At 37.5% G+C, this 24,048-nt stretch overlaps 1 protein-coding gene across 3 annotated transcripts in view; it reads left to right on the top strand.

Moving 5' to 3' along the window:
* Nucleotides 1–24,048, top strand: part of LOC150104066 (multidrug resistance-associated protein 1-like) — a 359,631-nt gene that overhangs the window by 209,877 nt on the left and 125,706 nt on the right. For all 3 annotated transcript variants that reach the window (XM_090397253.1, XM_090397254.1, XM_090397255.1), the window contains one exon: nucleotides 15,730–16,040. In XM_090397253.1, coding sequence (XP_090253379.1) covers nucleotides 15,730–16,040 — 311 coding nt within the window. The remainder of the gene's footprint in view (nucleotides 1–15,729; nucleotides 16,041–24,048) is intronic.

The following is a 24,048-nucleotide window of genomic DNA, read 5'->3' as shown; positions in this document are numbered from 1 at the left end:
TCCATGTGTCTCAAAAACTCTTAAAACTTAATTTTTATTAATCCCACTTCATAAGGGATAATTGCCCATAACAATCACTCTTTTCTTCTTAGCCATACCAATTTGCCTATATATTTCCTTCTCGCTACCTTCCCTATTACCAGGTCTACAGTAATACTCTACTTAACATTTCATCCTGACCACTCTCCCATTTCACACCATGCTGCTTCAAAACCATTGTCACTACTTGCTCCTTGTATCTGCACCTTATATGGGTACAACTTCTCTGCTCTCATCAACAGCACCCCTCCTTACCTTTCTGTCCTGTCTGCCTTCCCAAAAAACTGTATATCTTTCCAGTTCTATTCCTGTCAGAATCCCTCATCTGATCATGTCTCACTTATTAGAACAATTTTTTGGTTTGGGTGAATGAACTCTCTACCAACTACAATTTCATTCCCTTTTGAATGCTTCTAGCATTTATAAACATAGAAGAAATAGAAACATATTTTGTCTTAATAAATAACATGTTTTAAATCTATGCAATACATATATGCTACTTAGTTTCTGCATTGTGCAGGCTGGAAGAATGAACATTGTATCCACACACACACACAGTCCCAACTTACATAAGACTTATGTTCTGTAAACTTTATTCAACTCTAATTTTATTCAAGTCGGGTTTAATCCCTTTGCCCATTAATCACACCCTCTTGCCTACATGCTTACAGTGTGTGTGTGTGTGTGTGTGTGTGTGTGTGGTGCATTAGCATGTGTTAAAGGTTATTTCTGTTAGTTTCAAAAAGTCCAAGTCAGGGTACTCAGACCTGAAAACCCTATCAGCTTCTCTTATCCATTATTCTCATCTTCCAAACTGAGACTTAAAATTACAACTTTGTCAAGAAGACCTCACTGTTCCTTTGCACATTTTCATAAGGGATAATCCCACTACCATATTTTTATTAAGGTTGTACAATATTGTAAGCACTTTCAATTCATTTATTTGTTTTCTCACATCACTGTGTTACATGGTGCACTGCAGTATCTCATCCTGGATTGTACACCTTTGCAAAATAATCACTCAGTAACTTAACTATTTTGTTTCTGTTTCCTACCAATCATCAGCACTAGATAGTCATCCTTCTACTGCCATTCTTCCTTTTACTTGCTGCATAGCAAAAAAACTCTTGGGGATTATCTTTAGCCTCATCAGTCGGCTTCCTCTCATGATTAGCTTTGGTCTTTCTTATCATATAGATCGTCATTCTTGTCTGTGAATTGTACTGCTCATGGTTTGGTCCCCTTTCTCTTTGTGCATCTCCACAACTTTTTTTCTGCAACTTTTGCTTAATGATGCTGCTTATCTAACGCCTCTCCTTGATATCTCCCGTGCATTGCTAACATCTCCCTCCTCATTCTTATGTACTTCACTGAACTGGCTCCTCAGTTGGTCTTAATCATTTACTTTGAAATCCTACATTATACTCCTTAAAAGAAAATTCCACATGTCTGGCAATCTCCAGTCAAAACCATATGAATGCTTCAGGCAGCACTGTGACTATTGTGTGGTTACTGCTAAGTTCTTTGATTTCTGCACAGTTAGCCGAGTGGCTATGCACTTTGCAACCATATGCCTGGGAAAGGAGTGCCTGGGTTCGATTCTTGTCACTGACTCAAGGATCTTTCTCAGACATATCCAAGTTAGCTGGTCTTGGGCATGGATGGCAGGGTTTTCTCCCCAGTTTATCTGGGGTTTTTCCTCCTACAAGCAGTCAAACCAGTCCCTTGAACACATATGGATTACAGTCAGGAATACTTAAGTCTCAGCCATAGGCCTGATTTGTCAGCTATGCCGGTCCCGAGCCCAGATAAAATTTGGGGGGATTGAGATGGTGCCATACTTCCCCATATGGACCTCACAGCCATCATATGCTATAAATAAATGAAAATAATTCTTTGATGCTATTCACAGATCTAATACTCTTGAACCTTTAGTCCCTTCCATTACATGTTATCTCAGGTAATTATGTCCCCATAGTTAAAGTCCTTCCCTACAATAATTACTTATCCTGCATTCATTTTTCTATTGCATGCCATGTACATGCTCTTGTACTCTTTGGCCTATACCAGCAACCAGTTATATATTTCATCCTCTTGGTCTCTATCTCACACCAGATAGCCTCAGATGAACTGCTCTCTGCATTCCTCTGGATGTACATTCCAACTCTTTTTGGCTGCAATTTTTCTGTTATCATTAGTAAAACCTATACCACATCCTATTCTCTGTCTTCTTGGAAAATACTATACCTTTTGCATTCTATCTCCATAACTAGATAATTCTTCATAAACTGTCTCACTGATGCCTATACTTCTGGCATTATTATTCTTAAACTGCAATACCCTTTTCATCCTAAAACTTTCCTCACACCTTGCATTGATTATCCCACTAAACTTAAGTACCTAGGCAGTTATATTCAGCATCACATGATTATTCTCTCACTTGTTTTGGATGCCTACACTCACCTGCATTCCCCCTAATCCTAGTTTTTCTGAGACTCAGTATTTCAAAACCCTTGCTGAACAACAATTTTTGTGTAGCACCCTATCAAATGCTTTACGGAAAAAAACAAAAAAAAAACTTCATATGGCTTACCCCATTCACTACTCTTGTTGCTCTATTATAAAAGGTAACCAATTGTTAAAAAAAGAGCATCCCTTAACAGACCCATTCTAACCTGCATAAATAATATTTCCCTCATCTCTCCAATTCTGTATACAAGTTCTTACCAGTTTTTTCTAAAATCTTAACTACAGAAAAAAATATATGGTTCTATAGTTTGATATACTGCCATTCTACCACCATCCTCATGCAATGGTATTATCTTATCCTCTTCTTTCCTATCTACAGAAACTTAACATATTGTAAGAATGATTAAGCAACTAGGTTATTGGCACAGTCTGTTCCTTAACACATGGCAGAATTCTGTCTGCCATGTGTTAAGCAATTATATTGCTCATTTCCTACCTTGAGCCCTACATAGAGGGGGAGAGAGAGGTGGAAAACAACTATTTTTCATTTCTCTCTTTATGCATCTTCCATAACTTCTTTTTCAGATGTCTGACTCAATCACTGGAGCTTCTTCACTTGAAGAATATAATCTTCCAGTGCAGATGTCATTTTTTTCTTAACCATCTCCAATGCACTACTGATCTCTCTTACCTCAGTTTCTGTAATCTATTGTACTGCTCCGAAAGCTGGTTTCTATTATAGTTGCCTGCATTATAATTTCACATAAATTCCTTCCACTTTGATACATTTGCATACTTATTCATCTTCAAAGCCAAGACTACATAATCACTTTCACCAACTGGGAACAAGTATGAAATCAGTAACAATCTACTGATGCTACGAATAAGTCCAAAACTCTTAATTCTCGTGTTCTCTTTCCACCACATTCTGCCTAAAACTATGTACCTAAAGTCCTAAAATTCAGTATCCTGATTACTGTATGCTTCTTCCTCTGCTCAGTTTATATTGCTCTAACTGAAGTCCCCAGTGATGATCATTGCTATGTACTTGCCAAACTAATTTGCCTAAACATTTTCTGCTCATCACCATCTATATTTCTTCGTCTATAGCAGTATCCCACTAAATGTTTTGTACCCTCTACATTTCATTCTGCAAAATATAGCATGTTTGTCTTCACGAGAAGAATATATGTTTTACTAGCTTACATATTATAGGCCTCTTCAGAATCATAAATCTATGCTTGTACATGCTTGGTGTGTTACGTAATTAGTAAAAACATAGGTACAGGATATAACACTTATTACATTTGGTATAGCCTTAGTATAGTATAATGAGAAAGTATTTTTAACTTGGGTATAATTATGTTAAAGATACCAAGCAATTTTAAACCTGGTTTTACTCCATTTTTCCCAAGTGAGCAAACAGACAAAATGTCAAGTTTGCGCCTGCAATTGATGCAAGACTAGCTGATCCCACAGGTAGTGCAAGACCAAGGCAACTCGTGGTAAAGGTGGAGCAAGATCTGATCACTAATCTTAATATTTACCCTTAATGCCAAAACACATCTCCTAAAAGGGGATGTATTAAAGGCAAGGGGCCACTACCCAGACCGGTTTCAACCTTTATTGAGGTAGAATGGGAGTTCGTGCCTTTCATCACTGGCCTCTTTAGATTTAAAAAAGTTGTGCTGAGAGTCAGCTTGATAGTGAGAAAGGAGAGGAAAGATAGAGTGGATAGTAGTAGATAGTTAAAGGAGGCCTCAGTCGATCTACTTGGCCTGACTTAAATGCCAACACCAAGCAGATCTCCAACATTATCTCCCTCCATCCGTTCTCCTCCGCGTTCTCTGGCCAGCCACCTCTTTAGATATCTGGCCGATGAAAGAAGTGAAAAAAACAAATGCAGGAAGACACACATAAATTGAAAATCAAAAGAACTAGGACACACAGAAACAACAAAAGTCGGTGAATTAACAGAAAAGTACTGCAAGAACGGGGGAAGAGCCTGGCCCGAGTGATGCAGCCCGCAAAGAGCTGCACCGCCTCGCTGTAAGCCTTCACCGCTCGGGTTCTCAGCTCTGCCCCCTCCTATGTGGATTAAGCGTGAACATACAGAACCAAGAAACTTAGAAGGAGCTTTTTTTTTTTTTTTGTCATGCTATCTCTTACTGCTTCCTCATAGTCTTTTACCACGTTTTCCATCACTGTGAGTACGTGTACTGACTCTTCATCATTAAGTTGCCATATTCTCTTCAAGCATTCATTCCATTCCGCTCGGTCGTAAGTGACTTTCCCAAACTTGAGGCATATTCTAAGACTCTCTAGCTCACTTTCACATTGCAAAGCCACGTCTCCCTTTTCCTGTACAGCTGTGTGGACTTTGTTTTTTATCTCGGGTTTATTCCTAAGATAGAATAGGATTTGTTTTGTTACATTCGAATATTCATATAGGGGTTCTTTTCTTTTTACCGGTTTTGTAATGGGGTGAGAAGAACCGGTGTTTGTATCTACTGGTAAAGTTCTTTTTTCAAATTCCTTCATTATCCATGGGTATCTCTTTTCCAAATCTACTCGTGTCAGCGACTTCAATGTGTCGCATAAGTGTTGTTTTTCTTCCTCTGTTAAGTCCAGGTGACCGTCCAGTTGATGGGGCTCGACCTTGGTTATATCTTTTACATAGAGTTCTCCCCATATGAGTCTATTGGTCCTCTTAAAGAACAAGAAAGTTGGCTCTCCTTTTGTGGTCATTATCTGAAATAGTTTTTCTGCCGTTTTAGGAGATCCCTTAAAGTTCTTCAAAATGACAGAGCCGTTTGGAGTATTGCTTTTAACAAAGCTTGTTCCTTCCTTAGTTTCTGGATCGTTTCCTTGCTCTCTGTCTTCTTCTTCTTCTAAGGTTTCTTCCTCATTTTCTGTGTTGTTTCGCGATATTATCTCATTTCCTTCCTCATCTGAACTTGAGGCTTCTATTTGGCTTTCAGTGTCCTGTTTATTTCGTTTCATTTCTCCTTCTTCTTTCGGCGTGATGGGGCGTTTTGTTGTACTGGTGTTGATTTCCATTTCCTCTGTTTCTGTGCTGTTAGTGTTGCCTTCCAATTCATTGGTGTAAGATTTCTTAGTGTTCTGTTTCTTTTTCTTCCTAATTCTCCCTTCTGCATTCCTCCCAGTTATTGCCTGATTTCCTAATGTAGTCGTTGCGGTAGCTGGCGGTTGGAGGGCTGGAAACTCTTCTGGTTCAGTTGTTTGTGGTTCGTTTACTGTTTGGCCGGTAGCTCGAGAGTCCTGTGTTGTGAGCTTAGGAATGGCTACTGCCGCAGGTGTTATGGCGCCTCCTGCCCTTTCTGCAAGGGTCCTATTAGGACAAATGTCTATTTTATGGGATGTGTTCCCACATTTACGGCACGGTGACTCACATTGATTCAATGTGTGTTTTGTCGATAAGCAGTTGCGGCATGTGTTGTTTTTCGGGCAGTGAGCGCTAAAGCGGCCCAAAGCGGTGCACCGAAAACATTGTTTTCTTACGTCTGGATAATTGACTATTACTCTTGCTGATCCTAAAAAAATCAAGTTGGGGACCTCGGTTTTCATCTCGATTGAAATGCTCACTTCCGCTGACTTCCACTCTGGGATATCCGCGTCTTGTCCGATTGTTACGTTTCGGACAATCCCCCACTTGGAGAAAATGGTTTTAATGCTTTCCTCCCCTTTCTCTAGATATTTGAGTGGAAACCTGTCAATTTTTACGGATTTTAAAATACTTCCGACTAGGAAGGGTAGGTATTTTTTCCCTTCACATTCTACGCCTTTAAGGAGCGTTTCTCTTGTTTCTATGTTGTTTGTTACTATTTGGAATCTAACCCGCCTCCCCGTAAGGGGTCAGCCTGTAAATACTTTCTGCTTTGACGACTTTGAGAAGAGCTCTCACAAACGTCGCTTTGTCGATGTTTGGGTCAATTTCGATCCCGAGAGTACGAACTCTTGGCAAGAATTTCGACATTGTTTAAAAGCAAATACCTTACCAACGGAATAGCAAATTTCAGTCCCCGAAAGGAAATACCCTAAAACGGACTTGCACCGATTGGAACGAGGCCGCAAAAAATAAAAACCAACAAAAGAAAAACTAGAAAGGTTCTTACCAAACAATACTGGAATAGGAGCTCTCTCTCAGGATCTGGTAACTGGCAACTGGAATCCAAAAGAAGACTGGAACATGGAGCTTTCTCTCAGGGCCGCTTTATTGAGGTCTCATCAGTGGGAGCTAGGCTAGAAATACCAAGATTTAGTAATGCAGAGCTTATAAGTATTTTACCAAAACAAGTTACCATAAGGTGTTTTAACCTTATTAAATAAAAATCTCAGGAGGAGATCTAAATGTAGAAAGTATTTTTAACTTGGGTATAATTATGTTAAAGATACCAAGCAATTTTAAACCTGGTTTTACTCCATTTTTCCCAAGTGAGCAAACAGACAAAATGTCAAGTTTGCGCCTGCAATTGATGCAAGACTAGCTGATCCCACAGGTAGTGCAAGACCAAAACCGGTCTGGGTAGTGGCCCCTTGCCTTTAATACAAAACATCATACATCCCCTTCTTGGAGATGTGTTTTGGCATTAAGGGTAAATATTAAGATTAGTGATCAGAACTTGCTCCACCTTTACCACGAGTTCGCTTGGTCTTGCACTACCTGTGGGATCAGCTAGTCTTGCATCAATTGCAGGCGCAAACTTGACATTTTGTCTGTTTGCTCACTTGGGAAAAATGGAGTAAAACCAGGTTTAAAATTGCTTGGTATCTTTAACATTAGTATAATGAGTTTCTATGGAATATACTTTATTGAACTTTTGGTAACATGTTTCAATTTTACTTTATATAATTGTTGGCAATTCTTTTTTACCTACACAGCCCAAATCTGACATTAAATCTGTAATGTCTTTCCTGGTTTCTATTGTTTTATGAACTCTGCCATTGCCAGTCCCAAGCCCAGATGAGAAAGGAGGAGGGTTGTACTTGTGGCTAGCAACCATAATATGAAAAAACATATTGCTACAGAAACCTCAACCATTGTTGGAAAACTGACACAAAACCAAGAGGGAGAAGTACTGGGGAAAATGAAACAAGCCAGTGAAAGCCCCATTGGGGAAGCCGGCAGACGACAAACTCCAAGAAAAAATCTCTTTAGCCCAAAACTTTTAACCAAAATTGGATGCTGGAATATTAGGACTTTGTACGAAAGTGGAAAAGCTAACTTACTAACCAGAGAAATGGACAGATACAAAATAGAAATACTAGGTCTAAACGAGACAAGATGGAATGGTAGCAGAGAAATCCAACCAACAAAAAACAAATACATTTTATATTCTGGAAACTTTTTTTTTATATTCCCTGGAAACTGTATAAAGAGGGTGTGAGTAGGGGAGTGAGAAGCAGGTTTTATTTCGTGCAGAGTTGTGAATGATTGGAATGCCTTGCCTGAGATTGTGGTGTCTGCAAGGAGTTTGAGTGTGTTTAAGACATGGTATGATGAGATGTGTGTGTGTGTGTGTGATAAAAGGACCTCCCAGATGAGTCTGGGTAATAATAATAATAAACCAGAATGAAGATGATATACATAGCAAAGGTGTAGCCTTCATCCTAACAACAGATGCTAGAAGAGCACTAATTGAATGGAAACCAGTTTCTGAAAGAATCATCAAAGCTAGATTTAAAAATAAGTACGGAATTGTGACTATAATAAACATATATGGACCACAAAACAATGCAAAAACAGATGAGAAAGAAGACTGCTATGACATGCTGCAAAAAGAAGTAGATGAAGTAAAAAGTAAAGATATGCTTTTAATTATAGATGACATGAATGCAAAAGTAGGAGATAGTAACGTGGGATACGAACGAATAATGGGAAAAGAAGGGTTAGGAAACTGTAACAAAAATGGAGAAATCCTAAAAGACTTTTGCACTTTCAATGATATGATCATAGGAGGAACCTTATTTAAACATAAAGACATCCATAAACAGATTTGGATATCACCAGATAAGAAATCCAAAAACCCAAATAGACCATATTTTAATAAACAGACCTTGGAGAACCTCTTTGATGGATGTAAGAGTTTGGAGAGGTGCAGATGCATTTACAGACCACTTATTATTGATTGCAAAAATAAAAATGAAACTAAGAAAAATATTTAAAGGCAAGAACCAAAGAATTAAATACAATATATCCAAATTGAAAAACAAGGATACAAAAGACAAATATAAAGTAACATTAAGGAATAAATATGGAAGACTTGTAGAATAACATAAGGAAATAGACATTGAAGAGAACTGGGAAAAAATAAAGAATATATTTAATAGTACTACCAAAAAAGTTCTGGGAAGGCAGAGTAGGAATTGCAAACAATTGATCTCTGAAGAAACCATCAAATTATGTGAAGAAAGGAAAGCTTTATGGAATACACTTGTGCAAAGTACAGAAGAAAACAAAAGAAATAGGATAAATGAAAGATACAGGCTTAAAAACGGACAGGTAAAAGAAAGTGCAAGGAAAGATAGAAGAGTTTTCCTGGAGGAAATGTTTAAAGAGGCTGAAGAAGCAGCAAGTAAATTTGACCCAAAGAGGTTGTTTGAAATAACAAGAAAGTTAGCTGGGAAGAGTTTTAAAAGAGAAGGGCCTGTAAAAAATAAACAAGGAAAGTTACTCACAAACGAAGCTGACATAGAAAAAGGATGGGTAGAACATTTCCAAGAAAATTTTAATAGAAAAATAGAAAACCTAGAACAAGAAATATCACAAGAAGAAATACTTAAAATAAATACAGGAACTATAACTAAACTAGAAATAACTCAGGCAGTAAAGAAAACAAAAAATAATAAAGCAGCTGGGAGTTACAATATACAGGCTGAACTACTTAAAGCAGATATAAACACTACTGTTGAAATGCTACACCTGCTATTTAATCAAATATGTGAAAAGGAGGAATGGCCAGAAGACTGGAATACAGGACTCCCGGTGAAATTGCCAAAAAAGGGAGATATAACACTTTGTAAAAATTGGAGAGGGATTTCACTTCTAAATATTGTAAGTAAAGTATTTACTAGAATTTTGCTAGAAAGAATGAAACAAGAAATTGAAACTTAACTGAGGAAAGAACTGGTTGGGTTCAGGCCAAACATATCTTGTATTGATCAGATAATAACACTAAGAATAATTGTTGAACAGTCAATAGAGTGGCAGAGTAGCCTATATTTGGGATTCATCGACTTTGAACGTGCATTTGATAGCATAGATAGAAAGACTATATGGAAGCTAATGAAGCACTACAGGATTCCTCAGAAAATCATAAATATAACAAAGAAAACTCATGAAAAATCCAAATAATAAATAATGGCAAACTATCAGAACCATTTGCAACAAACACAGGAGTAAGACAAGGATGTATACTATCCCTGACTATCTTTCTGATTGTTATTGATTGGGTGATGAGGAAAACATCTGAAGAAAGAATTGGCATTCAATGGGGATTATTATTATTATTATCCAGGCCTCCATGGAGTCAAAAGACTCATCGTGGGAGGTCCTTCCTAAGAAACACAAAGTCTATCATACCACTCCTTAAACTCATTGACCATTCTCGCTCTCACCACTCCATCAGGCAATGCATTCCACGGTTCAACCACCCTCCAAGCAAAGAAACCACTCCTCATCCTCTTGCTCACAGTTTCCTTTTGTAACTTCCAGGGATGGCCTCTTGTCATCACTCCATCCCGCTGTTCAACCAAGCGAAAGAATTCCCCAGTGTCAACCCTGTAACCACCTCTCAACAGTTTAAAAGTCTCAATCATATCACCTCTCCTTCTTCTATCCACCAAACTCTGAAGTCCACATTCCCTCAGCCGATCCTCATAACTAACATTGTACAGTTCTGAAACCATCTTTGTCATCCGTCTTTGTATCCTTTCCACGGTTACTTTATCCCCTTCAAATCCTGGGGACCAAATCTGAGAACAATAGTCCAAGTGTGGTCTGATCAGAGACTTTTACAACGGAATGATAACCCTCTTATCTCTGCAGGTCAGTGTCCTTCTCATAATTGCAGCAATCCTCTGTGTTACCTTCACTACCTTTGAAATATGTCCCCTGAACTTCAGGTTTCTATCAATCATCAACCCCCGATCTCTTGTCTCCTCTACTTTCTCCAGTATAACTTCTCCCATAGAGTATGCAGCATCCCATCGATGTTTCCCAAACCTCAAGACCTTACATTTTGCTGCATTAAACAGATACACCCATTCATTTGCCCATTTATCTAGCTTATTCAAATCCTCTTGCAGGGCTACCACATCTGTACTATTACTAATAATCCTTCCCAGCTTCGCATCATCCACAAATGGATGGTAAAATGAAATCAGTGACTGGATTTTGCAGACGATACATGCCTTTTGGCACAAAAACATCAACACCTCCAAAAGAAAATAGATAATTTAAACCAGGAAGCAAGTAAATGTGGATTGAAAATAAATCATAACAAGACTAAAGTAATGAAGATAAACCCCAAACAAGAATTAGTCCTTGAAATACTAGGGAAAACACTGGAACAGGTAGATAACTTTATCTACCTGGGATCAGTGATCAGCACACAAGGAGAAACCAAACAGGACATACAAAATAGAATCCAGAAAGCACAGATTGCATTCAGTATGATGAAGAAAATTTGGGGTTCCAAAGAAATAAAATTAAAAACCAAAATTAGGCTCTTCAACACTAATGTTAAACCTGTTTTACTATACGAAGCTCAGACATGGTCACTAACAAAGGAAAACATAAATAAAATACAGGTCTACATAAACAAATGCTTGAGGAAGATACTAGGAATATACTGGCCGAATAAAATAACAAACATAAAACTTTGGGAGAGAACAGGTCAAACCAGCATCAGAAATGAAATCACTAAAAGAAAATGGAACTGGATAGGTCACACAATCAGGAACCCAAATAAAGAAATAGCAAAAATTGCACTAGAATGGAATCCCCAAGGCAAGAGGAAAAGTGGTAGACCCAGGATAACATGGAGAAGAGGACTAGAAACAGAGGCAAGACAGCTGGGATATTCCTGGAAAGAAATCAAAAAAGAAGCATTGAATAGATTCAGATAGAAGCCAATGGTTGAGGACTTATGCTCTGCATGGAGCAAAGAGGATAGGTAAGATAAGGTTTTCTTACCTTAAGGCATTCACAAATTGTTTTATGAGGACTAGGGTATACAAATTAACCCAGCCAATTTTTTAAACCACCTTTCATATTTGTTGTAAAAAAATGTAGGGCATTTTTTAGAGAATGCAAATCTTATTCTTTGCTCTTTTGGCATGATTCACTAAATGTTGATTTCTTTTTATCTTATGTTGGTCCATGTGTAGAGGCTTAAGTGCTATGAGGACATCATGTTGGAGGCTTAATGGATTGTATACTGCACTCAGAAAGGATTAAAACAGAATTTAATTCTTCCTATATTCTTCTCAGTCAATGAGACATCTTCAGGGATTACAAAAAAACTAATGTAACATAAATACAAATAACACACAATACTAAGCTCAACCACTTGGGTAACACTAAAGTCCTATCTAGGTGGAGCACCCTTTAAGGGAGTTGTAGGTGGCCTGGAATGTAAAGTGGGACATCTGGTAATAAGCATTTCCCAAATCTTAGGAAGCTTAATGCAACCATATTTGTTAAGATTTATTTTTTTTAATGCTGTGATCGCTGTAGCCATTGGAGAGGAAAATGAGAGGATAGTCTTTTCCTTTGCCATCTATTCTGGTTATTTTTCTTGGAAGAACAAAATCTACAAGCAGATAGAGGGAACTGCCATGGGTTCCCCCCTCTCACCCCCTCTTGCCAATTTTTATATGGAAGATTTTGAAAAACGAGCCATAGACTCAGCCCCTCTCAAACCTTCTATCTGACTTAGATATGTAGATGATGTGTTTTCTATTTGGCCTCATGGCCCAGACACATTAGACGCCTTCCTCAGTCACCTCAACAGCCTACATCCAAGAATCCAGTTCATGATGGAAAAGGAAAAGAAGAATTGTTTGCCCTTCCTTGAAAACTTAGTTACACGCCTTCCCAACGGTACACTTTCCTTCACGGTATATAGAAAACCCACACACACACAGGCAGATACATTCACAAACTCTCCCACCACCACCACCACCACCACCCCGCTCAACAATATGGCATTATTAAAACTCTTACCAGGAAAGCCCACAATCTTTGTTCCAGTGGAACTGCTCTTACAACTGAGCTTGACTGCATACACAACACTTTCCTCTCCAATGGCTACAGCAATCATAGCATTAAAAAAATAATCAGGTCCTCCCCCATTCCCCAGTCTTCTCTTCAGAAAGAGTTTAGAAATGCTATCACCATACCTTACATCTGTGGCACATCCGAAAAAATAGCCAAGGTTTTAAAAAAATACAACCTACACACACACAGCATTTAAGCTTCACCGCAGACTTGCTACCCTTATCCGCTCAACAAAAGATCAGCTCCCTCCTCTCTCAGTGCCTGGAGTCTATAAAGTACCCTGTTCCTGTAAACTGGCATACTTTGGACAGACAGGTAGATCAGCTACTATCTGCCTGGAGGAACATAAGTCATACATCTGCAACCACGACTATGGTCAGTCAGGCCTGGCTGACCATGTCTTGGATACAACCCACAGGATCTCATGGAAAAAACCACCATGTTCCACCACAGCCAATTTAAAAGAGAGAGACTATTCTTAGAATCAGCAGCAGCTCTCAGGAATCAACCAAATCTTAATAAATATGGTTGCATTAAGCTTCCTAAGATTTGGATAACGCTTATCACCAGATGACCACTTTACATTCCAGACCACCTACAACCACCCTTAGAGGGCGCTCTACCTACACAGAACTTTAGTGTCACCCACGTGGTTGGGCTTAGTATTATTTGTTGTTTGTATTTATGTTACATTAGTTTTTTTGTAATCCCTGAAGATGTCTCATTGACTGAGACGAAATATAGGAAGAATTAAATTCTGTTTTAATCCTTTCTGAATGCTGTATACAATCCATGAAGCCTCCAATGTGATATCTTATGTTGATTCATCAGTTATTTGAATTGCTGTAATGTGTCACCATAGATCTGTTTTGATTCTGAAGATTCCAATTATATAAGCTAGTGAAGCTTGTAGGTCTCACAGATGAATACTTGAGTGTTAGTCATTAAACATCTTGATTGACTTGATTTCATGGAACATGTACTACTAGATAACTCTCTTATCCAGAGCTTCTGTAACTGTCAGTTTCAGCAATACTCTTTATTTATTTAAAAAAAAAAAAAAACTTCATTGAAGTTTATCAGTTAAAAATGAGTTGGCAGGTCCATATGAAAGTAGTTGTTTTTCCTCCCAGAAACGCGAATGTTTCATCTTACAAAACAATGCTGAACAGAAAATGCAAAAAACATCCTCTAAATAGGATCAATCATTAGTCGTGATATTAAATAAGTTTTATATGAAGCCAAATTACTTAGCCATGGAAAGCTATTGAGCCAAATATATTAAGGGAAAAATAAGGTAATTAAGCCTGATATTTCATCAGATAACCAAGACAAAATATTTGATTTGATTAAACAGATCCTTCCAATGTTGTTTTCCATTAATCAACATAATGTGTATTTTTTTTTTTTCTGAAACAGTGTTGTTGTAAATGTTTAATTTATCATTAATTGTTAAGCCCTAAAAATTCTCAAAGCTCTCCAGAGGAGAGCAGTCTAGCTCATAGATAATCCCTCCCTTACAGTGCAGAAGCATTTCATCTGAGAGATAGTGATTAAAGGTAAGGTCACTGCTCCACTGAACTGGCAACCATTATTCCTTCACTTTCTTTTGGCTCTTTTAAAACAAGAACAGCAGATGTCCAACAACCCTTTTCAACCTGTTTTAACTTTTAACCTGCTTCTTCTCTTCCTCTTATTTCATTTATCTCTGTATTCTGGAACAGCCTTACTCAGGAAGTAATCGCAAACAACTACAACTTCTGCAACTCTTCAAGGAAAAGGTAAATAAACTCTGAACCTGCTTCACTTATTTTATTCCATTTGCCTCTGTCATCAAGAACAGCCTTTCTTATAAAGTATTCTCAAACTACAACATGCAGTTCAAGAAAAAGGTCAATTCTTTCCTAATTCTTGCCCCCTCCCCCCAGCATTGATGTGCTTACAGGTTCTTTAACCTCTTGTCTATGGAACAGTACCGTCAACAGGGTGTAGCATAGAGACAGCGTGCCTCATGGCGAGGCTGAAAAAGGGCAATCATTCAGCCATATTGCAGTAGGTGCCATCGCTATGCCAATTCCTGTTAGAGTATCAAGTACAGAAAGAAGTTTTTCCAAACTTAAACTGATTAAAAATTATTTGCAAACATCAGTGCTCCAAGAAAGATTGGTTAGTCTAGCAACTATATCGATAGAGGCAGACAGCTTATAATTTAAATTTAGGACAGCTTATAAAGTTTTATTGTGCGATATCCCATAGAGCAAACATTTACTTAATATTATTATGTAATGATTTTGCATTAATGTTTCTCTTGTAATAAAAACAAAATAGCAATTAGAGATTTTCTTATATTTTTGTCTTATAATCCATTAGGGGCAATATTTAATTGTTTGCATCATGGCATGATCTAATCTGGTGAGAACACTGGTATGGAATCAGTATAAAATTATCAATTTATAAATATAAAAGACCTACAATGAGTCTTAACTTTATGGAGGCCTAATGATGATGAAATAATAATAAAAAAGAACACAGAAGCAGACCCCCCCCCCTTGCATGATTTGCAAAAGGAAATTTATTTTAATCTTTAGCCTAACATAAAAACTAGCAAATCAAGTGTTAAGATAAACTATTTGAAACACATTCACTTTGATTATAAGTGAGTTTCTCAGATTAAGCTGATTTCTTTTAGGCCTTATTCCCATATAGTTCAAATGTTATAACTGTTCTGCACTGTTATTAATTGACACTTAATCTTAATATGCAATTCTAATTCTAACATTCTATAAATACTATACATTTAGTCATCAAATAAATCTGTTCTGAATGCTTACAATTCATAATATATACTTGTGTAATTAAAGTTAGGTCTAAATTGTAATAAAGACTGGTTTGAAAGCAGACTTCAAACTTCTTTGCAGGTTTGTCCATAGTTATTGCATCTTTTGCAATGGCATACGCAACTGTCGAAGCATGTAAATTATTGCACAGTAGCCTGATGAACAATATATTGCGATCTCCTATGTCATTCTTTGACACCACACCTCTTGGTAGGATTGTAAACCGTTTTTCAAAAGATATTGATACTATCGATGTCACCATTCCATTAACTCTAAGATCATGGATAATGTGCTTTCTCCAGGTAGTGGCCACTATATTTGTCATCTCTCTCCAGACTCCAAAATTCCTCGCAGTAGTAGTTCCTGTAGGTGTGCTGTATTATATGATTCAGGTTAGTTTATAGATTATAATATTCTATTTCTTCTTAAATAAATATTAAGTTATTTTTGTTGCTGCTTTTACTGGATTTTCATACAGCCTTAAACCTTATTGTGAGAGTTCCCTCTTCATCTGTGACTATGCTTGTCATTCATTCAATGTAAGCGCAGCTATCTATTCTGGCAATGCATTAAATATCCTTGCTGTCCATCAGAAATCTACTGCTCTCATTCACCACACATTTGTATCTGGAAGTTGACTTCCAGAGACTTTTCTACTGCTCTGTTTCTATTCATGTCTCTAGTTCATTCCCCATCCCATCTCCTTTCCCTTCTTCATTCTACATTCTGCAATCTATATTTCCTCAGTTTATGTTGATGGTATTTTGATTGTGCCTTCAGATTTTCTCTAGTAATCTGTGTTCTCAGTGCCATCTTATAGTGGAAAAATAAGTTTCTTATCTTACTTTCATTACCTTCTCGTTATTGCAGTAATAATTTGTATTGTCTTTACTATTTTTGCAGTGTAGTTATGAATCTCAACTCCTTGTCAGTCACCATCCTCACATTCCTTACTTATTTAGCCTGTTGATGTTAATTTCTAATCAGTATAGTTTGCCTTCTCTTCACTCTGAAGAGTGAAATAAAAAATCTTTCACTGAGCAACATTAAATTAGCATCATTTATCATCTATCTTCAGTTCCAACTATTAATTAGTATTAATACTATTAATAACTAATATTAATAGTATTAATACCAGATATTATTGCATTGATATCTGATACTATGGGCTGATGATGATTAAGTTCTATTACTATTCTGGCCTGGTTGGCCGAGTGGTTAGTGTATCTGCTTTCCAGCCAAAAGGCTAAGGGTTCAAATCCCGCCGTGGGCATGGATGTTTGTGATTGTCTGTGAAAATACTGGTGGTTGGCAGTAAATGGAGTTGGTGTAAATGTTGAACATAATAGTGAGTCTCAATAGACTCATTGAGGGAGTCCAAAGACTTCCTCAATGAGTCTTTGGACTCCCTGGAGGTGATATGTAATAATAATAATTACTACAGATGTTAACTGCTAATCTCTTTGCTAAAGGGAATATTAGTTTTTCCATCAATTTTGTATTATGATCATCAAGTTGAATATCCCTTCAAATAATCTCAATATGATCAATATTCACAATATAAATATTGGTCTGTTTATAAACGATCTCCATCAGATACTTTATAAGTAGATTTCACTGTCAACCACATGCATATGTTATGATAGTACAGAACATAATACAGGTTCAGCCAAGTTGACATCTATTTAGTATCTGTCTGCTGTGAAGAGCCGATAAAGCAAAACATGTTTTTTTTTTTTTCATAGAAACTTTTACTATGCCTGAAAGCAAGAAATAACATGTTAGTGCTTTTAACTCTCTCACTACAAGAGAACTATTAGTGAGCTAACTCAAACTTGTTGAAAGTTCTGGCCAAGTTTCTATAGCATCAGTGGTGTGCCAAAGAGAATTTAATATAGCAAAATATCTGCTATGATAATTCTTTATTATTAAAAAAAAAAAAAAAAAATCAGCTAAATCCTTTTTATTCCGTATATAGGGAGTAGGTGAGGCCATTTAGCCCTATCTAACTTTCGGAGCTGAGTGAGCAGTTCAATCTTCACTGGTACCCAATCAGTCTTTTGACTCCATGGAGGCCTGAATAATAATAAGCTCGCCCAAAGCTATCACTAATTAAGCTGCATGCAGTGAAGAGAGATGGCTCAACAAGCCACCATCTTGTGGTCCCTAACACTCATATTTAATGTCTGAAATAATGTTGGTTCTACGGTTGCTTTTCTTGAGTTTCCGGGAGAAAAAACCCGCTTGCCGATGCCAGAGATCGACTAACTCGGTAACTGGTCGAAAAAAGGCTTAGAACAATTTCTTCTAGTCTCTGACTAGATTCGAAAACAAGAAATCTTCCTTCATGCGGTCAAGTGCTGTGGTGTGCAAATGCCACATCCACTGAGCTACACAGGCGCTTTCTTTATTATTATTATTCAGGCCTCCATGGACTCAAGACTCATAATGGGAGGTCCTTCCTAGGAAACACAGTCTATCATACCACTTCTTGAACTCATTGACCAGTCTTGCTCTTACCACTCTATCAGGCAATGCATTCCACCATTCAAATACCCTCTTGCTCACAGCTTTCTTTCGTAACTTCCAGGGATGGCTCCTTCCGCTGTTCCACCAAGCGAGAGAACTCCCCCAGTGTCAACCCTGTAACTACCTCACAACAGTTTAAAAGTCTCAATCATATCACATCTCCTTCTATCTACCAAACTCTGCAGTCTACATTACCTCAGCTGATCCTCATAACTAAACATCGTATGGTCCCGAAAGTATCTTTGTTATTTTCTGCTGTACACTTTCCACAGTTAATTTATTCCCTTCAAATCCTGGGGACCAAATTCGAGAACAATAGTCTGTCTGGTCTGATCAAGGTCTTATACAATGGATGATAACTTTTATCTCTGCAAGTCAGCATCCTTCTCAGTATTGCAGCAATCCTCTGGGTTACCTTCACCACCTTTGCAATATGTTCTCTCAATTTCAGGTTTCTATCAATCATCACCCCCAGATCTCTTGTTTCCCCTACTTCCTTCAGTACAGCTCCTCCAATCGAGTATGCAGACATCTGCACTATTACTGATAACACTTCCCAGCTTCACATCATCTGCAAACAACTGAATATCCCCTTGCAATCCACTGATAATGTCATTGATATAAGGTTAAACAATACAGGTATTGAGCCCTATGGGACCCCACTTGTAACCTGCCTCCTTGATATTGCCCCACCATACACAACTCTTTGATACCTATCAGACAGCCAATCCTGAATCCAGTTGACTACCTGACATCTAAACCCATGTGTTGCAATTTAAATATCAGCTTATGTTGCACCCTGTCAAATGCCTTTGCAAAATCCAAAAACATGGCAGTATATGCCTTTCCCTCATCAACTGCTCTTGTCACTTTATTATAAAAGACAATCATATTAACAAAGCAAGAGTGCTGCCCAAACAAATCCATGTTGACTCTCACAGATAAAATTACCCTCATCTGCCCAATGCTATATATGGTCCCTCAATGATTTCTCCAAGATCTTAACTACTGATTAGATACAAACTGGCCTATAAATAGACACTTCCAGTCTGCCACCACCCTTATGCAATGGGTACTATCTTACCTTCTGTCCATTCCTTGGGTACCTTTCCCTTAGCCAGACTTTCATTGAAAAGCCAGGTCGATGGAGCTGTCATTTGTTTAGCACATTCTCTCAAAACTTGTGAAATATCATCCAGTCCCACAGCTTTGATATCCAGAGCACTTAGTATTTGAAACACACTCTGCTGTTGCACTTCTTAACCTCGAACCTGCCCTATCCCTGTAGTATTAAAACCTACTTCTCCAGGATGAAATACTTCGGTCTGGGTAGTGGCCCTTCCCTTAATAAATAGCAGTATACATCTCCGCAAGGAGATGTGCTTTGCATTATGGGAGATACGGAGACAAGCAGTGATGAGAGTTTGGTCCACCTTTGCTCAGAGTTGCCTGGTGTTGCACCACCTTACCTCAGTCCTGAAGATATTTTCAGGTGCAAACTTTGTTTGCTTACACTTGGATAAAGGATTAAACTAAATTTATTATAGTCTAACCAAGTGCAAAATAAACTTCCAACATCTTTCTCTAAATCCAGAGTATTTCAATAATAAAGTGGTACACCTGTTGGCAACTTGTATAGGTAAATATGACCTCTCCTATTGCTTCTGCTTTAGTATTTGCACGTTTGGGCCTGCCTCATACTGACAAGACCTCAATAAAGGTTGAAACCGGCTGGGTAGTAGTGGCCCTTCCCTTAATGCATAGCAGTATTGAGAGCTTGGTCCACCTTTGCTCAGAGTTGCCTGATGTTGCACCACCTTACCTCAGTCCTGAAGATATTTTCAGGTGCAAACTTTGTTTGCTTACACTTGGATAAAGGATTAAACTAAATTTATTATACCAAGGTAAAAGTAATGCAGAAGTCATATTTTCATATACAAGTAGCCAAAGAGTGTCATACTTTATATTAAAATACTCTGGATTAGAGAAAGTTGGAAGTTTTTCCACTTCGTTATGCTATAAATTAAAGATACCAAGAAATTATATACTTGCCCCAGTCCTGAAAATAGTTCAGGCACAAACTTCTTTGCTTACACTTGGATAAAGGGTTAAACCAAGTATATAATTTCTTGGTATCTTTAATTTGTATCATAACCAAGTGGAAAATTTTCCAACACCTTTCTCTAATCCAGAGTATTTTAACACCTTTTGGCTACTCATATATGAAAATATGACTTCTGCATTACTTCAACCTTAATATCATCTCTGGGTCTAGCTCCCACTGATGAGACCTCAATAAAGGTCAAAAATGGTCTGGGTAGTGACCCTTCCCATACCTGTAAGGACATGTGCTTTGCATTATGGGATACTAAGGCAAGTGATGCAAAGTCTTAGCTTCTTTATACAAGTTGCCCCAGTCCTGAAAATAGTTTAAGTGCAAACTTGTTTGCTTACACTTGGATAAAGGATTAAACCAAGTATATAATTTCTTGGTATTTTTAATTTATGATTTTTAAACAATTTTATCCTCTCTCCATGCCTTTGGGATGCACCTTGTTGCAAGACTTTTGATTAAAGTGAATTCTTGTTAATTAAAGGCATCTCCGATATGGGATGCCTTTAATTCACAAGAATGTTTAAGACATGGGAATGTCATAGTCCTCTTGTTTTAATGTAGTTTATTTAATTGCTCATCTCAAGCCTGGCACGATGCCACATAAGGACAAAATACCCTGAATTGTTTATTAAATGTCTCAATTATATCCTCTGCAGTGGCTACTAGTATATTGAATGTTCTGTGAAGTTAACAACTTTGATGTACTAGTTTAACATTAGTCTTGCACTGGGCCAACTTTTAAAGAAATCGAAAGAAGTTATATTGTTCTGCTTCATAAGGGAGGTGATTAAGATTAAGGCTTTGAATTATAGACTAATCTGTGTGTCTGGGGTTGTAGTTAGTGTTGGAGAAAGTTAGTGAGGTCCAAGATTCAGAATTGGATTGATAACAGCAAATGTTTCTTTAGACAGCACAGGATTGCTAAAGGAAGATTGTATTTTAGCAGTGTACTTAAATGTTATAACAAGGTGACAAATTATGTAGATAAGGGAGATGCATGCACAGTAATATACAGGCAGCCCTCAATTTATGACGGTTCGATTTATGCTGATTCACAATAATGCCGGATGCCTGTGCATGCTTTCGGACTGAGAAACGATGCTGGCAGGCACTCTAGTGTTTGAGTGTTTACCGAGCTACTATGACATATATGTATCAAACCCAGTTTTACTGTTGAATCTACCTAATCATTCTATTTACTTTTTTTTTTACATACATACATATTTAAATTGATAAAGTACATAATTACATACTATGTCTGATAAAAGAAATGCAGAAAAGTTAGCGGAACTTGATGTTAAGAAGGCATGGAAATCAATCACACTTGAAAAGAAGATGGAAGCGATTCGAAGAATGGAAGATGGGCAGACACGTGCTAATGTCTGTAAGAGTATGAACTTGCATCCATCGACTGTTACTACAATTATGAAAAATGCAGATAGAATAAAACAGTCTATGCAACAATCTACAGCAGTACTAAATGCAAAACATGTAAGTTATAGCAGGGGTAAATTTCATGAAAAAAATGGATAAATTATCATTATGGGTTATAACGCATATTTCTCAGTTATAACGCAGGCTGTTATAACTAAGAAAGCAAAAACAATTTTTGAGGATCTTAAAAAGACAGATGAAGGTGAAGAAACATTTTTAGGAAGCAAAGGTTGGTTCATGAGATTTAAGTCTCGAAGTAAGTGCCATAGTATCAAATTATGTCACTTACTTCAAATTATGGTGAGGTGACAAGCGCAGATGTTGCAGTGGCTGCTTTTCCTAAAGAATTTCAAGACTGTGTAGAACAAGGAAGTTATCCTCCTGATCTCATTTTTAATGTTGATGAGACTGGGCTCTACTGGAAAAAATTGCCATCATGCACTTTCATTTCCTGTGAAGAACGTTCTGCTCCAGGTTTTAAAGCTGCAAAAGATACTTACGCTTTTGTTGGGTGCAAATGTCTCCAGAACTTTGAAGCTTAAACCAATTTTGGTGTACCATTCACAGACACCACGTGCCTTCAAGGGTCTAAAAGCCATGCTGCCAATCTATTGGAAATGGAACAAGAAAGCTTGGGTTACACAAGACTTTTTATAGATTGGTATACAAATTATTTTTGTCTTACCATGCTTCGCTTCTGTAAAGAAAATAATTTGCCAGCCAAGGCATTGCTTCTCTTGGATAATGCCCCTGGACATCCTCAAAAACCTTGATGCAGTAAGAACACCATTGGATGTCAAGGTTGTTTACATGCCCCCAAACACATCACTTTTGTAACTGGTGGATCAGGGAATTATATCAATCTTCAAAGCCTATTACCTCCATATAACATTTATGGAAATGGTAAGAGTCTTGGACACTTCAGGAAAAACTATTAAAGACTATTGGCAGTCATTCAATATTTTGAAGGGCATTAACAACATTAAGGCAGCTTGGAATGAATTGTCAGCAAAGTGTTTAAAAGGAGCATGGCAAAAACTTCTTCCAGCATTTATGCACGACTTAGAGGAATTAGAGCAAGAGGAAAATGTTATTGAAGTTACCAAGCTTGCACGAGAGGTGGGATTGGACAATATTACAGCTGAAGATGTGATAGAGGTCTTAGCCACGATAAACCGCTTTTCAATGAAGACTTAAAAGAATTAGCCGAACAATTAAGTCAACATCCAAAGGAGGAGAAAGAAAATGAAGAAGGTCCTCTGAGAGATATAAAAACAGCCGATTTACAGCGTATCATTGCAAGCATAGAGGCATTGACTGATGAACTCTGTGAAATGGACCACGATTGGGAACAGAGTGCGAATGCAAAAAGGAGTGCAATCGCATCTATTCGATCTTACACTGAACTCCTTAAAGAAAGAAAAAGAAGATCTAGACAGTTAACATTGGATTCTTTTTTTCAAAAAAAATGCAGGTGATCCGAAACCAGGAACTTCAACACAGAAATATATCTTTTCGAAGTTTCATATTTTTTGTATATAATTTTGTTTTCATTATTAATAATTTTATTTTAACAAATATATATGTATGTATATATATATATATATATATGTATGTATTATCAAAGCTTTAAATATAACAATGTTACACATACTTCATGTGCATATTTTTTGACTGTGCGGAACTTAACTTTGTACCTCTCAGGTAATAAAGTTGAAATAGATAGGATTTGCTGTCTGATAGGTATCAGCAATTTGTGTATAGAGGTGGGGAAATTTCCAAGAGGAAAGTCTTGATGATGTCACAAGGGTCTGCTTTGAGGCCATTGCTGTTTAATTTGTATGTTATAACAGGAAAGTAGAGCCTCCGTAGCTCAGTCAGTATAGATAAAACCAAACCCTTTGGTCGGAAAGAACTGGGTTCAATTCCCGTCAGTGATGTAAGGAACTTGCATCTGGTCTCTTTCAACTAAAGATGAGTTAGCCCATCTCATATGGAGGTAGGGGTTTTTTTCGCTCGGAAACTCAGATTTTTTTGTCTCCCAAACACACACATAGATTACAGTCAGGAATACTTAAGACCCAGCCATAGACCTGATTCGTCAGCTATGCGGGTCCTGAGCCCGGATAAATTGGTTGGGGGGGATTTTTCAGATGGTGGCATGCTTCTGTAAAAAGGGCCTCATGGCCGTTGTATCATCATATGCTAAATAAACATGTGTAGAAAAAGATGGAATGTGTGCAAAGTTGGGAAGAACTGTGAGGAGTAAAGTAGATTGGACAAATGAGTCGGGTTGTGTTGCCATTTCATTGTTGAGTATA

Source organism: Typopeltis vanoorti, chromosome 8 (genome assembly GCF_054136105.1).
Source record: "Typopeltis vanoorti isolate ZY-2024b chromosome 8, IOZ_Tvanoo_1.0, whole genome shotgun sequence".
NCBI classification, from domain to species: domain Eukaryota; kingdom Metazoa; phylum Arthropoda; class Arachnida; order Uropygi; family Thelyphonidae; genus Typopeltis; species Typopeltis vanoorti.
This window is presented reverse-complemented; position numbering and strand designations above follow the sequence as displayed.